The 23382-nt window shown below is 43.0% G+C and overlaps 1 protein-coding gene across 2 annotated transcripts in view; it reads right to left on the bottom strand.

Moving 5' to 3' along the window:
• The window catches only part of LOC128688717 (uncharacterized), a 278982-nt gene that overhangs the window by 78062 nt on the left and 177538 nt on the right, over nt 1-23382 (bottom strand). For both annotated transcript variants that reach the window (XM_070087603.1, XM_070087601.1), the window contains one exon: nt 14687-14768. In XM_070087603.1, the coding sequence (XP_069943704.1) occupies nt 14687-14768 (82 nt within the window). The remainder of the gene's footprint in view (nt 1-14686; nt 14769-23382) is intronic.

Below are 23382 nucleotides of genomic sequence, written 5' to 3'. Positions count from 1 at the left end.
TGAGTGTAAAATGAAAGCCTGCAATTGTTTTACATGATGGTAGGATTGCTGGTGTCCTTTTTTCTGTTTCATAAACATGCAAGATTTTAGGTACGTCTTGCTACTTCTACTTACACTTAGGTCACATTGCACATACATGTACAAGCATATATATACATACCCTGCTGGGTTTTCTTCTATTTTCTTTCTAGTTCTTGTTCTTGTCTATTTCCTCTTATCTCCATGGGGAAGTGGAACAGAATTCTTCCTCCATAAGCCATGCGTGTTGTAAGAGGCCACTAAAATGCCGGGAGCAAGAGGCTAGTAACCTCTTCTCCTGTATATATTACTAAATGTAAAAGGAGAAACTTTCGTTTTTCCTTTTGGGCCACCCCGCCTCGGTGGGATACAGCTGGTTTGTTGAAAAAAAAAATTGACTGATTTACAATTAAAGTGTCAAGAGAACAACTGTTCACTCCACAGATGTTAATCCTGATGCACAGTACCTTCAAAGTGTGCAGGTTACCGCAGGGTCCTGGTGCTTCATAACAAAATCATTCAAAATATCGTACTGATACAGATACCAATATCACCAAAATTAGCTGAGACCTACCAATACCTAGACAGATGCCAATACATATACCAATATCATCAAAATTAGCTGAAACCCACTGCTACTTTGGCACACCCCTATTAATAAGAAAAAAACAAATTACATTGCTGATGCACTTTGGTATTGTGTTACCCTCTATATAGAGTGAAATCAACTTGTACCCCAGCTGCTTATAGTAACCATGCAGATGCCTATCTTTCAATAACAAACGGGTAGGACAGAAGCACAAGTATAGTCCCAAAGCTGCAGTCTACCTTTCTTCCAGGATATTATATGGTCCCATCCATGTGGCTGGCAGGCAAATCTGGGGTGCTGAGTACCAGTGACTGAGGTTCTCTCTATCTCTCCCGTGGCTAGGCACAAGATTTAGAAGTTTCTCTTGATGATCTCATTAACTTTAACGAGTTCAACATGCCATTCTTTACAACTTAAACAGTTCAAACCATGCAGAATGTACCAGTCAACTCTCACTTTGCTGTAAAATGTTAATTAATTTGGTCTGATCAGTTTTTATATTGATTCTTCTCCCTATTGACAGCTTTGTCTTTATATTGGTAGTCTCCATTTTTCTTCTCTTATTCTTTCTAATCACTAACATTTTTGCTGTATATATATTTTCTTGTTCTCAGATACTTCACTAATACTGTCATCAGCCACCAAATACTCTACACATAAAACTATGTTGTATTTTTAATTTCACAACGTAAAAAAGAGGGTACCTTTTTACTTATATCTGGGGTGTGTGTACATGCATGCGTGTCTGTGTATGCATGTGTGTTCTCACCATTTTTTAGCATTCTGATGTAAAAGAATAAAGAAACAATAAATAATATACATGAAAGAGTTTAACCCCTTGAGGGTCCGTGCTGTAGCTCTACGGCTTTGAAGTCAGGGTCAATGCCGTAGCACTACGTCATGAGCTCAGCTCACTCAGATAAGCTGTGAGCACTAAATTTGGGCCTAGATATGAGAATGCATCTATGTGGTAAGTGTGCTCCATATAAAATAAATCCTGCACCATGCAGTGCACAATGAGAAAAAAACTGCGACTGTGTTTTTGGATTAAAACAGCGACTTTGTGGTGCATTTTTGTGTGGTTTTTACGGTTGTATTCGTGGTCTCTTGGTCTCATTTGATAGAATGGAAGACATATTACAGAAACTGAAATGATTTTGATAGGTTTTAGCACTGAAAATAGCTCAAAGTTGAGCTCAAAATAGTGAAAAAGTTCAATTTTTGCCAATGTTCAAGAGTAAACAAATCACATCATGCATCCAGAACACATCAGCTGGTGGGTCTAATGTGCATTCACGAATATGCTGATATTATTTATACAATTATTACAATATTGGATGACAGTAAATCTTCTATTTTTTGGTGTGAATAAAAATTCTTAATGTGAATTAACCCTTTCAGGGTCAACAGGCCCTCTCAGAGACTTGTTCTTAGGGTCGGCCAAATTTCAAAAAAAAAAAAAAAAAAAAAAAAATTCTTATGAAAAGATAATCTTTTTCCGATCATAATGACACCAAAAATATGAAATTTGATGGAAAACTTATGGAATCATGCTCTCACGAAATCAGCGGTCTCAACGATGTTAATGCATCGGCAATTTTGCCCACTTTGAGCCCTATTTTTGGCCAATTCCCGTGTACTTGTCAACAAAAATCATAACTATTTTGCTAGAACTCCATTTTTTCTATCGAATGAGCACAAGAAACCACCTACTTACCGATTTCAACTATCCAATACAGTGGTCAGAATTTAGCAATTTTGCTCATTTCAAACAAATTTCAAAAGATGCCAATTTCCGAATAGGGTCCATAATAAACAAGAAAGACATTCCTGGCACTAAAATAACATTTCCTCTGTTCATTAGTCATGTCCCCATGCCCCTCTTACATTCTTTTGCTTTCCACTTTGAATTTTTATTCTCACAAAAAAATAGAAGATTTACTGTTATGCAGACTACTGCATTGGTGTAGAAATGGTATAAATAATATCAGCGCACTTGTGAAAGAATATTAGACTCACCAGTTGACGTGTATTGGACGCATAGCATGATTTGTTTACTCTTGAACTTTGGTAAAAATCGAACATTTCTGCTACTTTGAGCTCAATTTCAAGGTAGTTTTCTTTGTAAAACCAGTCAAAATCATCTCAATTTCTGTAATATGTCTTCCATTCTATAAAATGAGGCCAGGAAAACTAGAATATAACAATAAATACCATACGAAAATACAGTGCAAAGTCATCGTTTTAATCCAAAAACACGGTCAAAGTTTTTTTTTCTCATTACGCACTGTGTGCTGCAGGATTTTTTTTATACCATGCACACTGACCTTATAGACCCATTCTTTCATATGTAGGCCTACCAGCTTTCTCTCACTAGATTTGAGGGTGCTAGAATTTAGGCGCACTAATACATCAAAAACCCTGGTGCGTAAGCCGTACTAGTAAGGCCAAAACCCTGAAAGGGTTAAAAATCAAAATGGAATTCATCTGTAAAGCCTGGAAACATAACTAATACAGAGGAAATGTTATTTTAGTGTCAGGAATGCCTGCATTGTTTATTCTGGACCCTATTTTGAAATTGGAATATTTTAAACTTTGTGTGAAATTGGCCAAATTACCAATTTCTGATCACTTTATTGAGTAGCTAAAATAGTTGACTGGGCAGTTTCTTGTGCTCAGTCGATAAATAGAAGTGATACTAGCAAAACAGCTAAGAAATTGGTCAACTGGAATACAGCCTCTGCTCACTTAATGATGGAGTTTTGTTCCTAGGACCATGTCGGTAAATAAATTCGTCGCGAAGTGGGAGCATACCATAATGGAAGTGGGTTTGTGTCAACCATCTTTGATATTGTTTTAATGACACCTTACCTGGTTACCTGGAGGTTATTCCGGGGATCAACGCCCCTGCGGCCCGGTCCATGACCAGGCCTCCCGATGGATCAGGGCCTGTTACTGCTGGCCGCATGCAGTCCAACATACGAGCCACAGCCCGGCTGATCCGGCACTGACTTTAGGTATCTGTCCAGCTCTCTCTTGAAGGCAGCCAGGGGTTTATTGGTGATTCCCCTAATGCTTGATGGGAGGCTGTTGAACAGTCTTGGGCCCCGGACACTTATGGTGTTTTCCCTTAGTGTACCAATGGCGCCCCTACTTTTTATTGGGGGCATTTTGCATTGCCTGCCCAGTCTTTTACTTTCGTAGGGAGTGATTTCTGTGTGCAGATTTGGGACCATTCCTTCCAAGATTTTCCAAGTGTAGATTATGATATATCTCTCCCACCTGCGTTCCAACGAGTACAAGTCAAGTGCTTCCAAGCATTCCCAGTAGTTAAGGTGCTTGACACAACTTATACGTGCAGTAAAGGATCTCTGTACACTCTCTAGATCTGCGATTTCACCTGCTTTGAATGGAGATGTTAATGTACAGCAGTATTCCAGCCTAGAGAGAACAAGTGATTTGAAAAGGATCATCACTGGCTTGGCAACTTTCGTTTTGAACGTTCTTATTATCCATCCTATCATTTTCTTTGCACGTGCGATCGTGCCACTGTTGTGATCCTTGAAAGTAAGATCCTCAGACATTACTACTCCCAGGTCCCTTACATTATTTTTCCGCTCTATTGTATGGCCAGAGTCTGTAGCATACTCTGTTCTAGTTATTACCTCCTCCAGTTTTCCATAACAGAGTAGTTGGAATTTGTCCTCATTGAACATCATATTGTTTACTGTTGCCCACTGGAAAACTTTGTTGATATCTTCTTGGAGGTTAACCGCATCCTCAGCAGATGACAGCCTCATGCAGATCCTAGTATCATCCGCAAAGGATGATACGGTGCTGTGATGTATATCTCTGTCTATGTCTGATATGAGGATAAGGAATAAGATGGGGGCGAGTACTGTGCCTTGTGGAACAAAGCTCTTCACTATGGCAGCCTCCGATTTAACTCTGTTGACCACTACTCTTTGTGTTCGATTTGTTAGGAAGTTGAAGATCCATCTCCCCACTTTCCCAGTTATTCCTTTAGCACGTATTTTATGAGCTATTACACCATGATTGCATTTGTCAAATACTTTTGCAAAGTCTGTGTATATTACATCTGCATTCTGATTTTCTTCCAGTGCATCCAAGGCCATATCATAGTGATCCAGTAGTTGTGAGAGGCAAGAGCGACCTGCCCTGAACCCATGTTGCCCTGGATTGTGTGGATTTTGGGAATCCAGGTGATTTGCAATCCTGCTTCTTAGCACTCTTTCAAAGATTTTTATGATGTGGGACATCAGAGCTATTGGTCTATAGTTCTTAGCTAATGTTTTGCTGCCACCTTTATGGAGTGGGGCTATATCCGTTGTTTTAAGTGACTGTGGAATTTCACCCATGTCCAAGCTCCTCCTCCATAGTGTACTTAGGGCAAGCGAGAGGGGTTTCTTGAAGTTCTTAATGAAAACAGAGTTCCATGAGTCTGGGCCCGGGGCTGAGTGCATGGGCATGTTGTCAATGGCTTTTTCGAAATCTATCGGAGTTAGGGTAATGTCGGAAATCTGGCATACATTTATGGAGTTTTGAGGCTCTTTCATGAAGAAACCATTTGGGTCGTCGATCCTCAGACCGATTAGTGGTTCACTAAACACAGAGTCATACTGGGATTTCAATATTTCACTCATTTCCTTGTTGTCATCTGTGTAAGTCCCATCCTGTCTGAGTAAGGGCCCAATACTAGATGTGGTATTTGCCTTGTTTTTGGCATATGAAAAGAAATATTTTGAATTTCTTTCAATTTCACTAATTGCTTTAAGCTCCTCCTGTCTCTCCTGGTTCCTGTAAGAATCATTTAACTTAAGTTCGATAGTTTCCACTTCCCTGGTCAGCGCCTCCTTTCGTGTATCAGATATTCTAGCACTCCTCAGGAGCTCAGTGACTCTTCGTCGTCTTCTGTAGAGGGAGCGTCTTTCTCTCTCCAGTTTACTCCTGCTCTTCTTCTTTCTTAGGGGAATATGCCTAGAGCATGCTTCGGCTGCCAGGAAGTTGATCCTTTCAAGGCACTGGTTTGGATCCATGTCATTTAAGACATCTTCCCAACTTGTTTCGTTTAGGACATGGTTTACCTGGTCCCAGTTGATGTTCTTGTTGTTGAAGTTGTATTTTGTGAAGACACCTTCACAGGTACATGCATTCTGCTGATCAGGACCCCTATGCATATACGTCTGGACTTTGATTAGGTTGTGATCGGAATATGTTGTTTTTGATATTCTTATGTCTCTTATCAAGTCCTCATTATTTGTGAAGATAAGGTAGAGTGTGTTTTCTAGTCTTGTTGGCTCCACTATCTGCTGGCTTAAGGTGTGTTTTTCGCAGAGACTTAATAGCTCATGTGTGTGTGACCTTTCATCTGCGCTACCTCCGGGGATTGTCTCAGCTATAACATTATTTGCTACATTCTTCCATTTTGTATGCCTTTCTGGTAGTATATTTTTAAATGTTTATACAGTAGTGTACTGTATATTGTAATAAACAGAATAGATACAATCAGCTCTAATATACATTAGTTAGGTACATATACTGGTCAGCGAGCCCGCTGTAAGTCCGAGTCATCGATAAACGAGTACGTCGCTAAGTGAGGAGAGGCTGTAATGTAATTGGCCTCAAACAGGAGTCAAAGTGGGCAATATCACTGATGTGCAAATATCACTGACACAGCAAAATTCACGATAGCGTAATTTTGTCAATTTTCTACCAAAATTCGTACTTTTTGTTTTATTACCTTCAGAAAAAGAATCTCTACCATTTTATAAGAAAATTCTTGGACCCTGTGGACAAGTTTTGGATCGGAGGTCTGGACCCTGAAAAGGTTAATAAAGGAAATATGTAAAATTAAGACAATGAATGGTAAAAGACTAAAGAAAAGGAATAAAACTTTATTACAGTACAGTGGAACCTCTACTTACAAGTTTAATCCATTCCACGACCTTGCTCACAAGTGAATTTGCTCGTATGCAGAGTCAATTTTCCACATTTAAATTAAGTGAAATGGAATTAATTCGTTCCAGTGGAATTCCAGGCATGAGAAAATACTTCAATAATTTCCCTAATATCAACTCTACAGCTTATTTATCTATGACAATTCATGTAATATGACATAATAAACAATACACATGTATTAATAACATACAAACATGATATATACACTAGAATGAATAAAATACATGTCATTAGGTATGTGGTTAGTGGTGGTGAAAGCAGCCATTGTTGTTGGGGTTTATAGGGCCACCACAGCGGCCATTCCTGCTCCTGACTACACGTGTAGAGAACCTAGGATAACCCAAAAAAGTCAGACAGAGTGACTTATAAGTGCTACACTCTTAAAGATTCACTTAATTGCTACACTCCTAATGCTACACTTTGCCAATGCTGCTTCATGTGGTCTACCACTGCTGCTTCATGTTGTCTGCCACTGCTGCTTCATGTTGTCTACCACTGCTGCTTCATGTTGTCTGTCACTGCTACTTCATGATGTCTGCCACTGCTGCTTCATGTTGTCTGTCACTGCTACCTCATGTTGTCTACCACTGCTGCTTCATGTTGTCTGCCACTGCTACTTCATGATGTCTGCCACTGCTGCTTCATGTTGTCTGCCACTGCTGCTTCATGTTGTCTGCCACTGCTACTTCATGATGTCGGCCACTGCTGCTTCATGTTGTCTGCCACTGCTGCTTCATGTTGTCTGCCACTGCTGCTTCATGTTGTCTGCCACTGCTACTTCATGATGTCGGCCACTGCTGCTTCATGTTGTCTGCCACTGCTGCTTCATGTGGTCTACCACTGCTGCTTCATGTTGTCTGTCACTGCTACTTCATGTTGTCTGCCACTGCTGCTTCATGTTGTCTGCCACTGCTGCTTCATGTTGTCTGCCACTGCTGCTTCATGTTGTCTGTCACTGCTGCTTCATGATGTCTGTCACTGCTGCTTCATGTTGTCTGTCACTGCTGCTTCATGTTGTCTGCCACTGCTGCTTCATGTTGTCTGTCACTGCTGCTTCATGTTGTCTGCCACTGCTGCTTCATGTTGTCTGCCACTGCTACCTCATGTTGTCTGTCACTGCTGCTTCATGTTGTCTGCCACTGCTACCTCATGTTGTCTGCCACTGCTGCTTCATGTTGTCTGCCACTGCTGCTTCATGTGGTCTACCACTGCTACTTCATGTTGTCTGTCACTGCTACTTCATGTTGTCTGCCACTGCTGCTTCATGTTGTCTGTCACTGCTGCTTCATGATGTCTGTCACTGCTGCTTCATGTTGTCTGTCACTGCTGCTTCATGATGTCTGTCACTGCTGCTTCATGTTGTCTGTCACTGCTGCTTCATGTTGTCTGCCACTGCTGCTTCATGTTGTCTGCCACTGCTACCTCATGTTGTCTGCCACTGCTGCTTCATGTTGTCTGCCACTGCTGCTTCATGCTGTCTGTCACTGCTGCTTCATGTTGTCTGCCACTGCTACCTCATGTTGTCTGCCACTGCTGCTTCATGTTGTCTGCCACTGCTGCTTCATGTTGTCTGCCACTGCTGCTTCATGTTGTCTGCCACTGCTGCTTCATGTTGTCTGTCACTGCTGCTTCATGTTGTCTGTCACTGCTGCTTCATGTTGTCTGCCACTGCTGCTTCATGTTGTCTGCCACTGCTGCTTCATGTTGTCTGCCACTGCTACCTCATGTTGTCTGCCACTGCTGCTTCATGTTGTCTGCCACTGCTGCTTCATGTTGTCTGCCACTGCTGCTTCATGTTGTCTGTCACTGCTGCTTCATGTTGTCTGCCACTGCTGCTTCATGTTGTCTGTCACTGCTGCTTCATGTTGTCTGCCACTGCTGCTTCATGTTGTCTGCCACTGCTGCTTCATGTTGTCTGTCACTGCTGCTTCATGTTGTCTACCACTGCTACCTCATGTTGTCTGTCACTGCTGCTTCATGTTGTTTGTCACTGCTGCTTCATGTTGTCTACCACTGCTGCTTCATGTTGTCTACCACTGCTACCTCATGTTCTCTGCCACTGCTGCTTCATGTTGTCTGTCACTGCTGCTTCATGTTGTCTGTCACTGCTGCTTCATGTTGTCTACCACTGCTAGCTCATGTTGTCTGCCACTGCTGCTCCATCTTGTCTACCACTGCTGCTTCATGTTGTCTGCCACTGCTGCTTCATGTTGTCTGTCACTGCTGCTTCATGTTGTCTGCCACTGCTGCTTCATGTTGTTTGTCACTGCTGCTTCATGTTGTCTGCCACTGCTACCTCATGTTGTCTGCCACTGCTGCTTCATGTTGTCTGCCACTGCTGCTTCATGTTGTCTGTCACTGCTGCTTCATGTTGTCTGTCACTGCTGCTTCATGTTGTCTGCCACTGCTGCTTCATGTTGTCTGCCACTGCTACCTCATGTCTGCCACTGCTGCTTCATGATGTCTGCCACTGCTACCTCATGATGTCTGCCACTGCTACCTCATGTTGTCTGCCACTGCTGCTTCATGTTGTCTGCCACTGCTGCTTCATGTTGTCTGTCACTGCTGCTTCATGTTGTCTGCCACTGCTACCTCATGTCTGCCACTGCTGCTTCATGTTGTCTGTCACTGCTGCTTCATGTTGTCTGCCACTGCTGCTTCATGTTGTCTGCCACTGCTGCTTCATGTTGTCTACCACTGCTGCTTCATGTTGTCTGTCACTGCTACTTCATGTTGTCTGCCACTGCTGCTTCATGTTGTCTGTCACTGCTACCTCATGTCTGCCACTGCTACTTCATGTTGTCTGCCACTGCTGCTTCATGATGTCTACCACTGCTGCTTCATGTTGTCTACCACTGCTGCTTCATGTTGTCTGTCACTGCTACTTCATGTTGTCTACCACTGCTACTTCATGTTGTCTGCCACTGCTACTTCATGTTGTCTGTCACTGCTGCTTCATGTTGTCTGCCACTGCTACTTCATGTTGTCTGCCACTGCTGCTTCATGTTGTCTGCCACTGCTGCTTCATGTTGTCTGCCACTGCTGCTTCATGTTGTCTACCACTGCTGCTTCATGTTGTCTACCACTGCTGCTTCATGTTGTCTGTCACTGCTACTTCATGTTGTCTGCCACTGCTGCTTCATGTTGTCTGTCACTGCTGCTTCATGTTGTCTGTCACTGCTACTTCATGTTGTCTGTCACTGCTGCTTCATGTTGTCTGTCACTGCTGCTTCATGTTGTCTGTCACTGCTACCTCATGTCTGCCACTGCTGCTTCATGTTGTCTGTCACTGCTACTTCATGTTGTCTGCCACTGCTGCTTCATGTTGTCTGTCACTGCTACCTCATGTCTGCCACTGCTACATCATGTTGTCTGCCACTGCTACCTCATGATGTCTGCCATTGCTACCTCATGATGTCTGCCACTGCTACATCATGTTGTCTGCCACTGCTACCTCATGATGTCTGCCATTGCTACCTCATGATGTCTGCCACTGCTGCTTCATGTTGTCTGCCACTGCTACTTCATGTTGTCTGCCACTGCTGCTTCATGTTGTCTGCCACTGCTGCTTCATGTTGTCTGCCACTGCTGCTTCATGTTGTCTGCCACTGCTGCTTCATGTTGTCTGTCACTGCTGCTTCATGTTGTCTGCCACTGCTACCTCATGTCTGCCACTGCTGCTTCATGTTGTCTGCCACTGCTACCTCATGTTGTCTGCCACTGCTGCTTCATGTTGTCTGTCACTGCTGCTTCATGTTGTCTGCCACTGCTACCTCATGTCTGCCACTGCTGCTTCATGTTGTCTGCCACTGCTACCTCATGTTGTCTGCCACTGCTGCTTCATGTTGTCTGTCACTGCTGCTTCATGTTGTCTACCACTGCTGCTTCATGTTGTCTGTCACTGCTGCTTCATGTTGTCTACCACTGCTACCTCATGATGTCTGCCACTGCTACCTCATGTTGTCTGCCACTGCTGCTTCATGTTGTCTGTCACTGCTGCTTCATGTTGTCTACCACTGCTGCTTCATGTTGTCTGTCACTGCTGCTTCATGTTGTCTGTCACTGCTGCTTCATGTTGTCTGTCACTGCTGCTTCATGTTGTCTGTCACTGCTGCTTCATGTTGTCTGCCACTGCTGCTTCATGTTGTCTGTCACTGCTGCTTCATGTTGTCTGTCACTGCTGCTTCATGTTGTCTGCCACTGCTGCTTCATGTTGTCTACCACTGCTGCTTCATGTTGTCTGTCACTGCTACCTCATGTTGTCTGCCACTGCTGCTTCATGTTGTCTACCACTGCTGCTTCATGTTGTCTGTCACTGCTACCTCATGTTGTCTGTCACTGCTGCTTCATGTTGTCTGTCACTGCTACTTCATGTTATCTGCCACTGCTACCTCATGATGTCTGCCACTGCTGCTTCATGTTGTCTACCACTGCTACCTCATGATGTCTGTCACTGCTGCTTCATGTTGTCTGTCACTGCTGCTTCATGTTGTCTGTCACTGCTGCTTCATGTTGTCTGTCACTGCTGCTTCATGTTGTCTGTCACTGCTGCTTCATGTTGTCTGCCACTGCTGCTTCATGTTGTCTGCCACTGCTGCTTCATGTTGTCTGCCACTGCTACTTCATGTCTGCCACTGCTGCTTCATGATGTCTGCCACTGCTGCTTCATTTTGTCTACCACTGCTGCTTCATGTTGTCTACCCCTGCTGCTTCATGTTGTCTACCACTGCTACTTCATGTTGTCTGCCACTGCTGCTTCATGTTGTTTGTCACTGCTGCTTCATGTTGTCTACCACTGCTACCTCATGTTGTCTGTCACTGCTACTTCATGTTGTCTGCCACTGCTGCTTCATGTTGTCTACCACTGCTACCTCATGTTGTCTGCCACTGCTGCTTCATGTTGTCTCTCACTGCTGCTTCATGTTGTCTGTCACTGCTGCTTCATGTTGTCTACCACTGCTACCTCATGTTGTCTGTCACTGCTGCTTCATGTTGTTTGTCACTGCTGCTTCATGTTGTCTACCACTGCTGCTTCATGTTGTCTGTCACTGCTGCTTCATGTTGTCTGTCACTGCTGCTTCATGTTGTCTGTCACTGCTGCTTCATGTTGTCTGTCACTGCTGCTTCATGTTGTCTGTCACTGCTACTTCATGTTCTCTGCCACTGCTGCTTCATGTTGTCTGTCACTGCTGCTTCATGTTGTCTGTCACTGCTGCTTCATGTTGTCTGTCACTGCTGCTTCATGTTGTCTGCCACTGCTACTTCATGTTCTCTGCCACTGCTGCTTCATGTTGTCTGTCACTGCTGCTTCATGTTGTCTGTCACTGCTGCTTCATGTTGTCTACCACTGCTACCTCATGTTGTCTGCCACTGCTGCTCCATCTTGTCTACCACTGCTGCTTCATGTTGTCTGCCACTGCTGCTTCATGTTGTCTGTCACTGCTGCTTCATGTTGTCTGCCACTGCTGCTTCATGTTGTCTGCCACTGCTGCTTCATGTTGTCTACCACTGCTGCTTCATGTTGTCTGCCACTGCTACCTCATGTTGTCTGCCACTGCTGCTTCATGTTGTCTGCCACTGCTGCTTCATGTTGTCTACCACTGCTGCTTCATGTTGTCTGTCACTGCTGCTTCATGTTGTCTGTCACTGCTGCTTCATGTTGTCTGCCACTGCTGCTTCATGTTGTCTGCCACTGCTACCTCATGTCTGCCACTGCTGCTTCATGATGTCTGCCACTGCTACCTCATGATGTCTGCCACTGCTACCTCATGTTGTCTGCCACTGCTACCTCATGATGTCTGCCACTGCTGCTTCATGTTGTCTGCCACTGCTGCTTCATGTTGTCTGCCACTGCTGCTTCATGTTGTCTGCCACTGCTGCTTCATGTGGTCTACCACTGCTGCTTCATGTTGTCTGTCACTGGTACTTCATGTTGTCTGCCACTGCTGCTTCATGTTGTCTGCCACTGCTGCTTCATGTTGTCTGCCACTGCTGCTTCATGTTGTCTGTCACTGCTACTTCATGTTGTCTGCCACTGCTGCTTCATGTTGTCTGCCACTGCTGCTTCATGTTGTCTGTCACTGCTACTTCATGATGTCTGCCACTGCTGCTTCATGTTGTCTGCCACTGCTGCTTCATGTTGTCTGCCACTGCTGCTTCATGTTGTCTGCCACTGCTGCTTCATGTTGTCTGCCACTGCTGCTTCATGTTGTCTGTCACTGCTACTTCATGTTGTCTGCCACTGCTGCTTCATGTTGTCTACCACTGCTGCTTCATGTTGTCTGCCACTGCTGCTTCATGTTGTCTGTCACTGCTACTTCATGATGTCTGCCACTGCTGCTTCATGTTGTCTGCCACTGCTGCTTCATGTTGTCTGCCACTGCTGCTTCATGTTGTCTGCCACTGCTGCTTCATGTTGTCTGTCACTGCTACTTCATGTTGTCTGCCACTGCTGCTTCATGTTGTCTGCCACTGCTGCTTCATGTTGTCTGTCACTGCTACTTCATGATGTCTGCCACTGCTGCTTCATGTTGTCTGCCACTGCTGCTTCATGTTGTCTGCCACTGCTGCTTCATGTTGTCTGCCACTGCTGCTTCATGTTGTCTGCCACTGCTGCTTCATGTTGTCTGTCACTGCTACTTCATGTTGTCTGCCACTGCTGCTTCATGTTGTCTACCACTGCTGCTTCATGTTGTCTGTCACTGCTGCTTCATGTTGTCTACCACTGCTACTTCATGTTGTCTGCCACTGCTGCTTCATGTTGTCTGCTACTGCTGCTTCATGTTGTCTACCACTGCTGCTTCATGTTGTCTGTCACTGCTACCTCATGTTGTCTGCCACTGCTGCTTCATGTTGTCTACCACTGCTGCTTCATGTTGTCTACCACTGCTACCTCATGTTGTCTGCTACTGCTGCTTCATGTTGTCTACCACTGCTGCTTCATGTTGTCTGTCACTGCTACTTCATGTTGTCTGCCACTGCTGCTTCATGTTGTCTGTCACTGCTACCTCATGTCTGCCACTGCTACTTCATGTTGTCTGCCACTGCTACCTCATGTCTGCCACTGCTGCTTCATGTTGTCTGCCACTGCTACATCATGTTGTCTGCCACTGCTACCTCATGATGTCTGCCACTGCTACCTCATGATGTCTGCCACTGCTGCTTCATGTTGTCTGCCACTGCTACCTCATAACATCTGCCACTGCTGCTTCATGTTGTCTGCCACTGCTACCTCATGTTGTCTGCCACTGCTGCTTCATGATGTCTGCCACTGCTGCTTCATGTTGTCTGCCACTGCTACCTCATAATGTCTGCCACTGCTGCTTCATGTTGTTTATGACTGCTACCTCATGATGTCTGCCACTGCTGCTTCATGTTGTCTGCCACTGCTGCTTCATGTTGTCTGTCACTGCTGCTTCATGATGTCTGCCAGTGCTACCTTATGTTGTCTGTCACTGCTGCTTCATGTTGTCTGTCACTGCTACCTCATGTTGTCTGCCACTGCTACCTCAATGTTGTCTGTCACTGCTGTTTCATGTCTGTCACTGCTGCTTCATGTTGTCTGCCACTGCTACCTCATGATGTCTACCACTGATGTCGCCAAAGAATCGAACATTTCTGCTCTTTTGAGCTCAATTTCAAGGTACTTTTCATTGTGAAACCAATTAAAATCATATTTATTTTTGTAGTATATCTTCCATTCTATCACATGAGACCAAATAAAATGAGAATACAACCATAAAAACCATACGAAAATATACCGCTAAGGGGAGGCTAATGGCTGAGAAGTGAACTCCATTATTTATTGTCCGATTTCTTTCATTTTTGGTGTACGTTAAGAAGCATCTTTTCATCATACATTGCCCACGTTTTAATAAGATAGTTCAACAAACAACTGAGATTCAATTCTCTAGATCAAGAGCAAGAGCCCCCTCACCAATGTCAATTAACCTTCCTTGAGGCCCACTCGCATCTGGAAATTCTGCTCGCGTCTGAAAGCAAAAAATCGACTGAACAGCTGCTCATATCTTGAAAAACTCGCACGTGGATGCACTCGTAAGTAGAGGTTCCACTGTGTTAGTATTATACATTATAACTCACTTATTTTCTGAAGTGGCTCTACAAGTTCTGAAAACACTGGTGAAGATAAATCCTTCTTTTGGCGACCAGGACATCTATGTCTCTGTGAAAGAAAAAAATACTGTACTTAATTAATGAGACAATAATTTTAACAACCCAAAGTTCCTTTAAAGAGTGTACCAAAGAATCCATCACCAAAACTTACCTTGATACATTTCACCAACATAAACAATTAAAAACTATTTACTTGTCCCTGTCATCTATACTGGTCTTGACAGGTACTAGTAGCTCATACTATGACTGCCTTCAAGAGTTCTTCTACTCTCTCAGCACAGCCTGATATTACATTTCTCTTGAGACTGCCTGCTTACCTAGGCTGCTAATGTTACAGCCCTCAGGCCTACAAATCTATCACAACTTGCCTTATCTTGTAGCTCCTGCAGAAACTTGTCCAATTTCCTGTTGATGACTTCTATACATACTCTGGATTAAAGCTGTGGAATACAAATATTAACAATGTTTTCTAGCTGTACTTACAGTCCTATGCCTTTTACTGAGTTCATTCAACATTTCCTTCCACATCTCTTAATCCAACAAGAAGTAATAGCAGTGTGTAAATTAATGGCCTGGCACTTGAATATTTTCCATGTACGACTACATATAGTACACTGATCATTATGTTATATTACTAACTGTAATGTTACAAAATTGTAAAACTATAATGCTTCAAAATTGAAATGTTCAAATTTATTGTTTAACCCTTTCAGGGTCCGTCCCGTAGATCTACGGCTTTACGGTGAGTGTCCAAACCGTAGATCTATGCCAAAATTCTAGCGCCGTCAAATTTAGCACGAAAGCGCTCATAGGCCTACATGTGAGAGAATGGGTCTGCACCGTGGGTGTGCGCCATAAACAAAAAATCTAGGCGCCTGCATAGCATTGTGGGAACGCCGGCTCAGTCACCCTTGTTCACCATGCCTCGTCGTAAGTCAGCTCTCACTCCCCGGAAAATTGGGACTCTCCTCTTCCTGTCTGATAGTTCTGACACTGATGGAAGTGGAAATGAAGACGAATTCTACGGCTTTGATAAGTTAGTGACCGAAAATAATGACCAGGATATCGATAATAGTGCAGAAAACCCTGACGATCCTCGACCTTCTACCTCTGGTGTGGGCACTCATGACTCACGGTCGGGTGTTCCTAAACGTAAGAGAAAACTAATATTTTCCCGTGGCCAGGCCTCTGACTTCAGTAATGACGATGATTCTGACGTGGATTGTGATTTTATTGCGCTCGACGATCATTCGAGTAGTGATAGTGAGGAATCATGTTCACCAGTGAAGCGTCGGTATGTTTGCCGCCGCATGCGCTCGGGTAGTGTACCCTATGCTGTGCCCAGGGGACGGAGTACATCCCGGAGTACATCCCGTGGCCCTACACCCGTTTTAGGTAGTGATAGGGAGGATGATGTGGCTACACTTGGCATGGATGGGCCACAGGCATCAGTGGATGGTGTTAGTGGTGCTGGTGGTGGTAGTGGCACCGCCATGCGTGACTCACCGTGCCACGCGGGGACCCACGCTGCTGACTCGTCAGTTCAAGGACAAAGCGGAGCGTCAGCCACCAGCCCGCCACAACCACAACCGCCCGTACAACCAGCCTACGATGTCCAGTATCCACCACAAAACCGTATGTGGGATTGGCAGCAAAATCCCAATTTTGTTCCCAAGCCTCACCACTTTGATGACTCTCAAAGTGAAATTCTACCTACCTGTCCCCTTGGAACCACGGCCAATGAACTGGAATTCTTTGAATTATTCTTTGACCAGCCATTGATGGAAATTATTGCCAGGGAAAGTAATAAGTATTTTCAGTACACCATGGCAAATACGATCTTATCACCACAGTCAAGACTACACAGGTGGAAAGAGACGACTGTTGCAGAAATGTATTTGCTTTTTGCAACAATAATGCTTATGCCTCACGTCTATAAGCATAATATAAAAGCATACTGGTCCACAGATCGGCTAATTTCTACCCCATCCTTCAGTGAAATAATACCAGTGAACAGGTTTATCTTACTGTTACGTATGTTGCACTTCTCTGACAAAACCAGGCCTGACAGAAGTGACAGGTTATACAAGATTAGAAATGTTTTCATGTATCTCAAACAAAAGTTCAGGATATACTTTTATCCATTCAAGAATCTTGTAATTGACAAGTCTTTGATTTTGTTCAAAAGTAGACTGTCATTCAAGCAGTATATACCAAGCAAGAGGAACCGCTTTGGTATAAAATTGTTTGTACTCTGTGATTGTGACAGTGGCCTGGTGTTGGATATTGTTGTATACACGGGTAGTAAAACATTGAAAGATACCAAGATGTTATTGGGTATCTCAGGTGACGTAGTGAGAAACATGATGGCACCTTATCTTGGTAAGGGCCATACATTATATACCGATAACTGGTACACAAGCCCATTACTCAGTGATTTCATGCGAGTGAACAAGACAGATGTGTGTGGCACAGTGCGTTCTAATCGTAAACATATGCCCAGGCTCAACGCAGGTGTTCGTGGTGATGACGTGCAGGTGTTTACTGCCAATGACATCATGGCATTACGGTGGCATGACAAACGAGATGTCACATTGTTGACAACCATTCACCGTAATGAAATGCAAGACAGTGGCAAAGTTGATCGACTGACTAATGAACGTATTCGAAAACCAGTGTCAGTGATTGATTATACACAAAACATGTGCTTGGTTGACAAGTGTGACATGCAGATTAGTTTTGTTGACTGTGTTCGTAAGAGTTACAAGTGGTACATGAAACTTTTCTTCCATCTCATGGACATTTCAATGCTGAATGCATATAATATGTACCAAATAAAGACTGGTAACAGACCACCGTATGGTGAATTTTGTTTGTCTGTTGTCAGACAACTCATAATGAAGTACCAGGTAAGAACACCTGCAATACAACATGGTCCTCGAATTCATCACGATATACCCAAGCGTTTGAGGAGAGAAGATGATCATTTCATAATACAGCTTCCTTCAACTCAAAAGAAATTTGCTCAGAAGAGATGCATCGTCTGTGCACAAACAAAACGACAGCAACAAAGACGCAAAGACACTCGGTTTATGTGCGAGGAATGTAAGGTGCCTCTGTGCATGGTGCCTTGTTTCAAGGAGTTCCACAAGCTCCAGCAGTTCTAAAACCATGTCCAGTGATTGTAAATATGTAAATATATGATAGAACATTAGTATTATACAATATTTGTGCATGTTTATTGTAATAAACAACAGTGGTAAACAATATGATAATAACTTTAGTGCAGTTATTGTGTTCAATACAGTGAGTTTATATATATCAATTATATACAGTATTGGTCTCTCAGGCCCCAAATGTTAGTAGGAATAGAAAAAAATTGGAAAAGAAAAGAAAAAACAACTAAAACAACAAAATAATATAATACGCGTATGTGGAATTCGTCGATGTTGCCACCACCACATCATTTTCTATAAACTTCTTGGCACTGTATCTCGGTAAGTACTGATCAGATTCTATTTTTTTTTTGTTTTATTACCTTCACAAAAATATGCTCTTTAATTCTGTAAGAAAAAATCATTTTTTTTTTTTTTCATAATTTCTTGGACACTGGTGCGTGACTTCAGATTTTGGCCTTGGACCCTGAAAGGGTTAATCCGTTCCAGAGAGCTTGTTCTTAACCGATTTTATTGTCAGCCGAATTAATTTTCCCCATAAGAAATAATGGAAATCCAATTAATCCGTTCCATACACCCAAAAGTATTTTTTTTTTCACATGAAATATACATTTTCCTACACAGAAAACAATGAGACATGAAGAATAAATACATGAAGAATAAATACATGAAAAATAAATGACACTTACCTTTATTGAAGATTTATTGATGATTGATGAGATGGGAGGAGGGAAGATGATGTAGGTGTATTATTGTTTGGAAGGGGAATCCCTTTCCATAAGGACTTTAGGTAGCAAGTCCTTTTCTGGGGTTACTTCCCTTCTTTGTTTTTTAATGCCACTGGGAACAACTTGACAGTCACTGGACCTCTGTCACACCAAAAATCTGTCCATAGAACTCTCTTTCTGGCGTTCCTTTAACCCTTTCAGGGTCCGTCCCGTAGATCTATGGCTTCACGTTGAGTGTCCAAACCATAGATCTACGGCAAAATTCTAGCGCCGTCAAATTTAGCGCGAAAGCGCTCATAGGCCTACATGTGAGAGAAAGAGTCTGCATGGTAGGTGTGCGCCATAAACAAAATATCTAGGCGCCCGCATAGCATTGTGGGAATGCCGGCTCAGTTACCCTTGTTCACCATGCCTTGTCGCAAGTCAGCTCTCACTCCCCGGAAAATTGGGACTCTCCTCTTCCTATCTGATAGTTCTGACACTGATGGAAGTGGAAATGAAGACGAATTCTACGGCTTTGATCAGTTAGTGACCGAAAAGAATGACCAGGATATCAATAATAGTGCAGAAAACCCTGACAATCCTCAACCTTCTACCTCTGGTGTGGGCACTCGTGACTCACGGTCGGTTGTGCCTCAACGCAAGAGAAAACTAATATTTTCGCGTGGCCAGGCCTCTGACTTCAGTAATGATGATGATAGTGATGTGGATTGTGATTTTATTGCGCTCGACGATCATTCGAGTAGTGATAGTGAGGAATCATATTCACCAGTGAAGCGTCGGTATGTTCGCCGCCGCATGCGCTCGGGTAGTGTACCCTATGCTGTGCCCAGGGGACGGAGTACATCCTGGAGTACATCCCGTGGCCCTACACCAGTTTTAGGTAGTGATAGTGAGGATGATGTGGTGGCTACACTTGGCATGGATAGACCACAGGCATCAGTGGATGGTCCTAGTGGCACCGCCATGCGTGACTCACCAGCCCACGCTGGGACCCACACTGCTGACTCGTCAGTTCAAGGACAAAGCGGAGCGTCAGCCACCAGCCCACCACAACCACAACCACCCACACAACCAGCCTATGATGTCCAGTATCCACCAGCAAACCGTATGTGGGATTGGCAGCAAAATCCCAATTTTCTTCCCAAGCCTCACCACTTCGATGACTCTCAAAGTGGAATTCTACCTACTTGTCCCCTTGGAACCACGGCCAAGGAACTGGAATTCTTTGAATTATTCTTTGACCAGCCATTGATGGAAACTATTGTCAGGGAAAGTAAATAGTATTTTGAGTACACCATGGCAAATATGATCATATCACCACAGTCAAGACTACACAGGTGGAAAGAGACGACTGTTGCAGAAATGTCTTTGCTTTTTGCAACAATAATGCTTATGCCTCATGTCTATAAGCATAATATAAAAGCATACTGGTCCACAGATCGGCTAATTTCTACCCCAGTCTTCAGTGAAATCATCCCATTGAACAGGTTTATCTTACTCTTACGTATGTTGCACTTCTCTGACAAAACCAGGCCTGACAGAAGTGACAGGTTATATAAGATTAGAAATGTTTTCATGTATCTCAAACAAAAGTTCAGCATATACTTTTATCCATTCAAGAATCTTGTAATTGACGAGTCTTTGATTTTGTTCAAAGGTAGACTGTCATTCAAGCAGTATATACCGAGCAAGAGGAAACGCTTTGGTATAAAACTGTTTGTACTCTGTGACTGTGACAGTGGCCTGGTGTTGGATATTGTTGTATACACGGGAAGTAAAACATTGAAAGATACCGAGATGTTATTGGGTATCTCAGGTGACGTAGTGAGAAACATGATGGCACCTTATCTTGGTAAGGGGCATACATTATATACCGATAACTGGTACACAAGCCCATTACTCAGTGATTTCATGCGAGTGAACAAGACAGATGTGTGTGGCACAGTGCGTTCTAATCGTAAACATATGCCCAGGCTCAACGCAGGTGCTCGTGGTGATGACGTGCAGGTGTTTACTGCCAATGACATCATGGCATTACGGTGGCATGACAAACGAGATGTCACATTGTTGACAACCATTCACCGTAATGAAATTCAAGACAGTGGCAAAGTTGATCGAGTGACTAATGAACGTATTCGAAAACCAGTGGCAGTGATTGATTATACACAAAACATGCACTTGGTTGACAAATGTGACATGCAGATTGGTTTTGTTGACTGTGTTCGTAAGAGTTACAAGTGGTACATGAAACTTTTCTTCCATCTCATGGACATTTCAATGCTGAATGCATATAATATGTACCAAATAAAGACTGGCAACAGACCACCGTATGGTGAATTTTGTTTGTCTGTTGTCAGACAACTCATAATGAAGTACCAGGTAAGAACACCTGCTATACAACAAGGTCCTCGAATTACTCAGGATATACCCAAGCGTTTGAGGAGGGAAGGTGATCATTTCATAATACAGCTTCCTTCAACTCAGAAGAAATTTGCTCAGAAGAGATGCATCGTCTGTGCACAAACAAAACGACGGCAACAAAGATGCAAAGACACTCGGTTTATGTGTGAGGAATGTAAGGTGCCTCTGTGCATGGTGCCTTGTTTCAAGGAGTTCCACAAGCTCCAGCAGTTCTAAAACCATGTCCAGTGATTGTAAATATGTAAATATATGATAGAACATTAGTATTATACAAGATTTGTGCATGTTTATTGTAATAAACAACAGTGGTAAACAATAATATAATAACTTTAGTGTGGTTATTGTGTTCAATACAGTGAGTTTATATATATACGTTATATACAGTATTGGTCTCTCAGGCCCCAAATGTTAGTAGGAATAGAAAAAAATTGGAAAAGAAAAGAAAAAACTATAAAAACCGCTAAATTATGTAATGCGCGTATGTGGAATTCGTCGATGTTGCCGCCACCACATCATTTTGGACAAACTTCTTGGCACTGTATCTCGGTAAGTACTGATCAGAAATTTTTTTTTGTCTTATTACCTTCACAAAAATATACTCTTTAATTCTGTAAGGAAAATAATTTTTTTTTTTTCAAAATTTCTTGGACACTGGAGCACCACTTCAGATTTTGGCCTTGGACCCTGAAGGGTTTAAAATTTCCCTAAAATGGGACACACCATTGTCATTGTAAAAGTCACCAGCACAGCTTGCAACAGCTGTGTCAGGGTGATGCTCATCCATAAAGGCTTGCACCTTTGTCCACATTGTACAAATGTCCTTAATTGTTGAAGTAGGGAACTTCCTTCATCTCTCTCTCCCCTCCTCTGAAGCAATTTCCTTAGCTGTGATCTCATGCTGTTGCAGATACTCTTGCAGCTCATCAGTGGTTAGCTCTTCATCGTCGTCCTCCACCAACTCTCGCCACTAACCTCCAACCCCATGGACTTCCCCAATTACACAATAGATTCCACAACTGGTATAGGCTCCTCAGGGTTAGCCCCAAACCCTTCAAAACCCCTCTCGTACACTTTCTGGCCACAATTTCCTCCAATCAGAGTTTGAAGTCCTGCAAGTCACTCCCTCCCAAGCCTTACCTGTAAGGTGTATGCAACTGAGGATACTGAAGTGATCTTTCCAAAGCTCTCTAGGGTCAATTCAGTGTCTGAGGTCACTTCAAAGCACTTTTGAAACACTGTTTTGCTGTACAGTTTTTTGAAATTTGAAATGACCTGCTGGTCCATGGGCTGGAGGACAGGAGTGGTGTTAGGAGGAAAAAAACTGATTTATGAAACTCAACTCCCCCACAATTCGCTCTTGCAAGTCTGGAGGCATTTCAGGTCCAATTTATTTTCCAGGAGGTATTTTTTCACAGTGGGGCCAAACACATGATTGAATCAATCATAGAAAATGTCCCTAGTGACCCATGCCTAACTGTTTGTCTTCCACATCACACAAATTAGCCTTGACAATACTGTTTTTCTTAAAATCGTTACCCGAGGTTCCGCTGTAAAAATAACTTGTAATAATAATAACAACTAGTAATAATAACAACAACTTGTAATAATAATAATTTGTAATAATAATAATTTGTCAGTGCATCATTCCTTCTACAAATTACATGAGAATGGCAGTGTTGGTCTTTATTTATTCTAATGTATCAACGTGGAAATAACTTGTATACAATGTAAAGTGTTTGAATTATGGTATAATACAAATGTGCATGAACAAACACCAGACGTTTTTGCCTGGTTTGTTTATATGTATTACATGTGGGTGAGGTGGGGCAGATGGGGCGGGGAAGGCTGCCTTGGCTAGCTACCATACTTCACAAACCTGATTTCCAGCAAATAAAATTCACCTCTCACCCTACATTGAGACTAAAGTAGGAGAAACATTTAGAGAGGGTGTGGTAGGTAAGTTTGGGTTGCCAGGTGTAAATGATAATGGGGGGGGCCTTTGACTGAACTTTGTATAGAAAGGGGTTTAGTTATAGGTAATACGTATTTCAAGAAAAAGAGGATAAATAAGTACAGAAGATATGATATAGGGTTTAATGACAGTAGTTTGTTGGACTATGTATTGGTAGACAAAAGACTGTTGAGTAGACTTAGGATGTACATGTTTATAGAGGGGCCACAGATATATCAGATCACTTTTTAGTTGTAGCTACAGTGAGAGTAAAAGGTAGATGGGATACAAGGAAAACAGAAGCAGCAAGTAAGAGAGAGGTGAAGGTGTATAAACTAAAAGAGGATGCAGTTAGGGTAAGATACACACAACTATTGGAGGATA

This window comes from Cherax quadricarinatus, chromosome 2 (genome assembly GCF_038502225.1).
Source record: "Cherax quadricarinatus isolate ZL_2023a chromosome 2, ASM3850222v1, whole genome shotgun sequence".
In the NCBI taxonomy this organism is placed as follows: domain Eukaryota; kingdom Metazoa; phylum Arthropoda; class Malacostraca; order Decapoda; family Parastacidae; genus Cherax; species Cherax quadricarinatus.
This window is presented reverse-complemented; position numbering and strand designations above follow the sequence as displayed.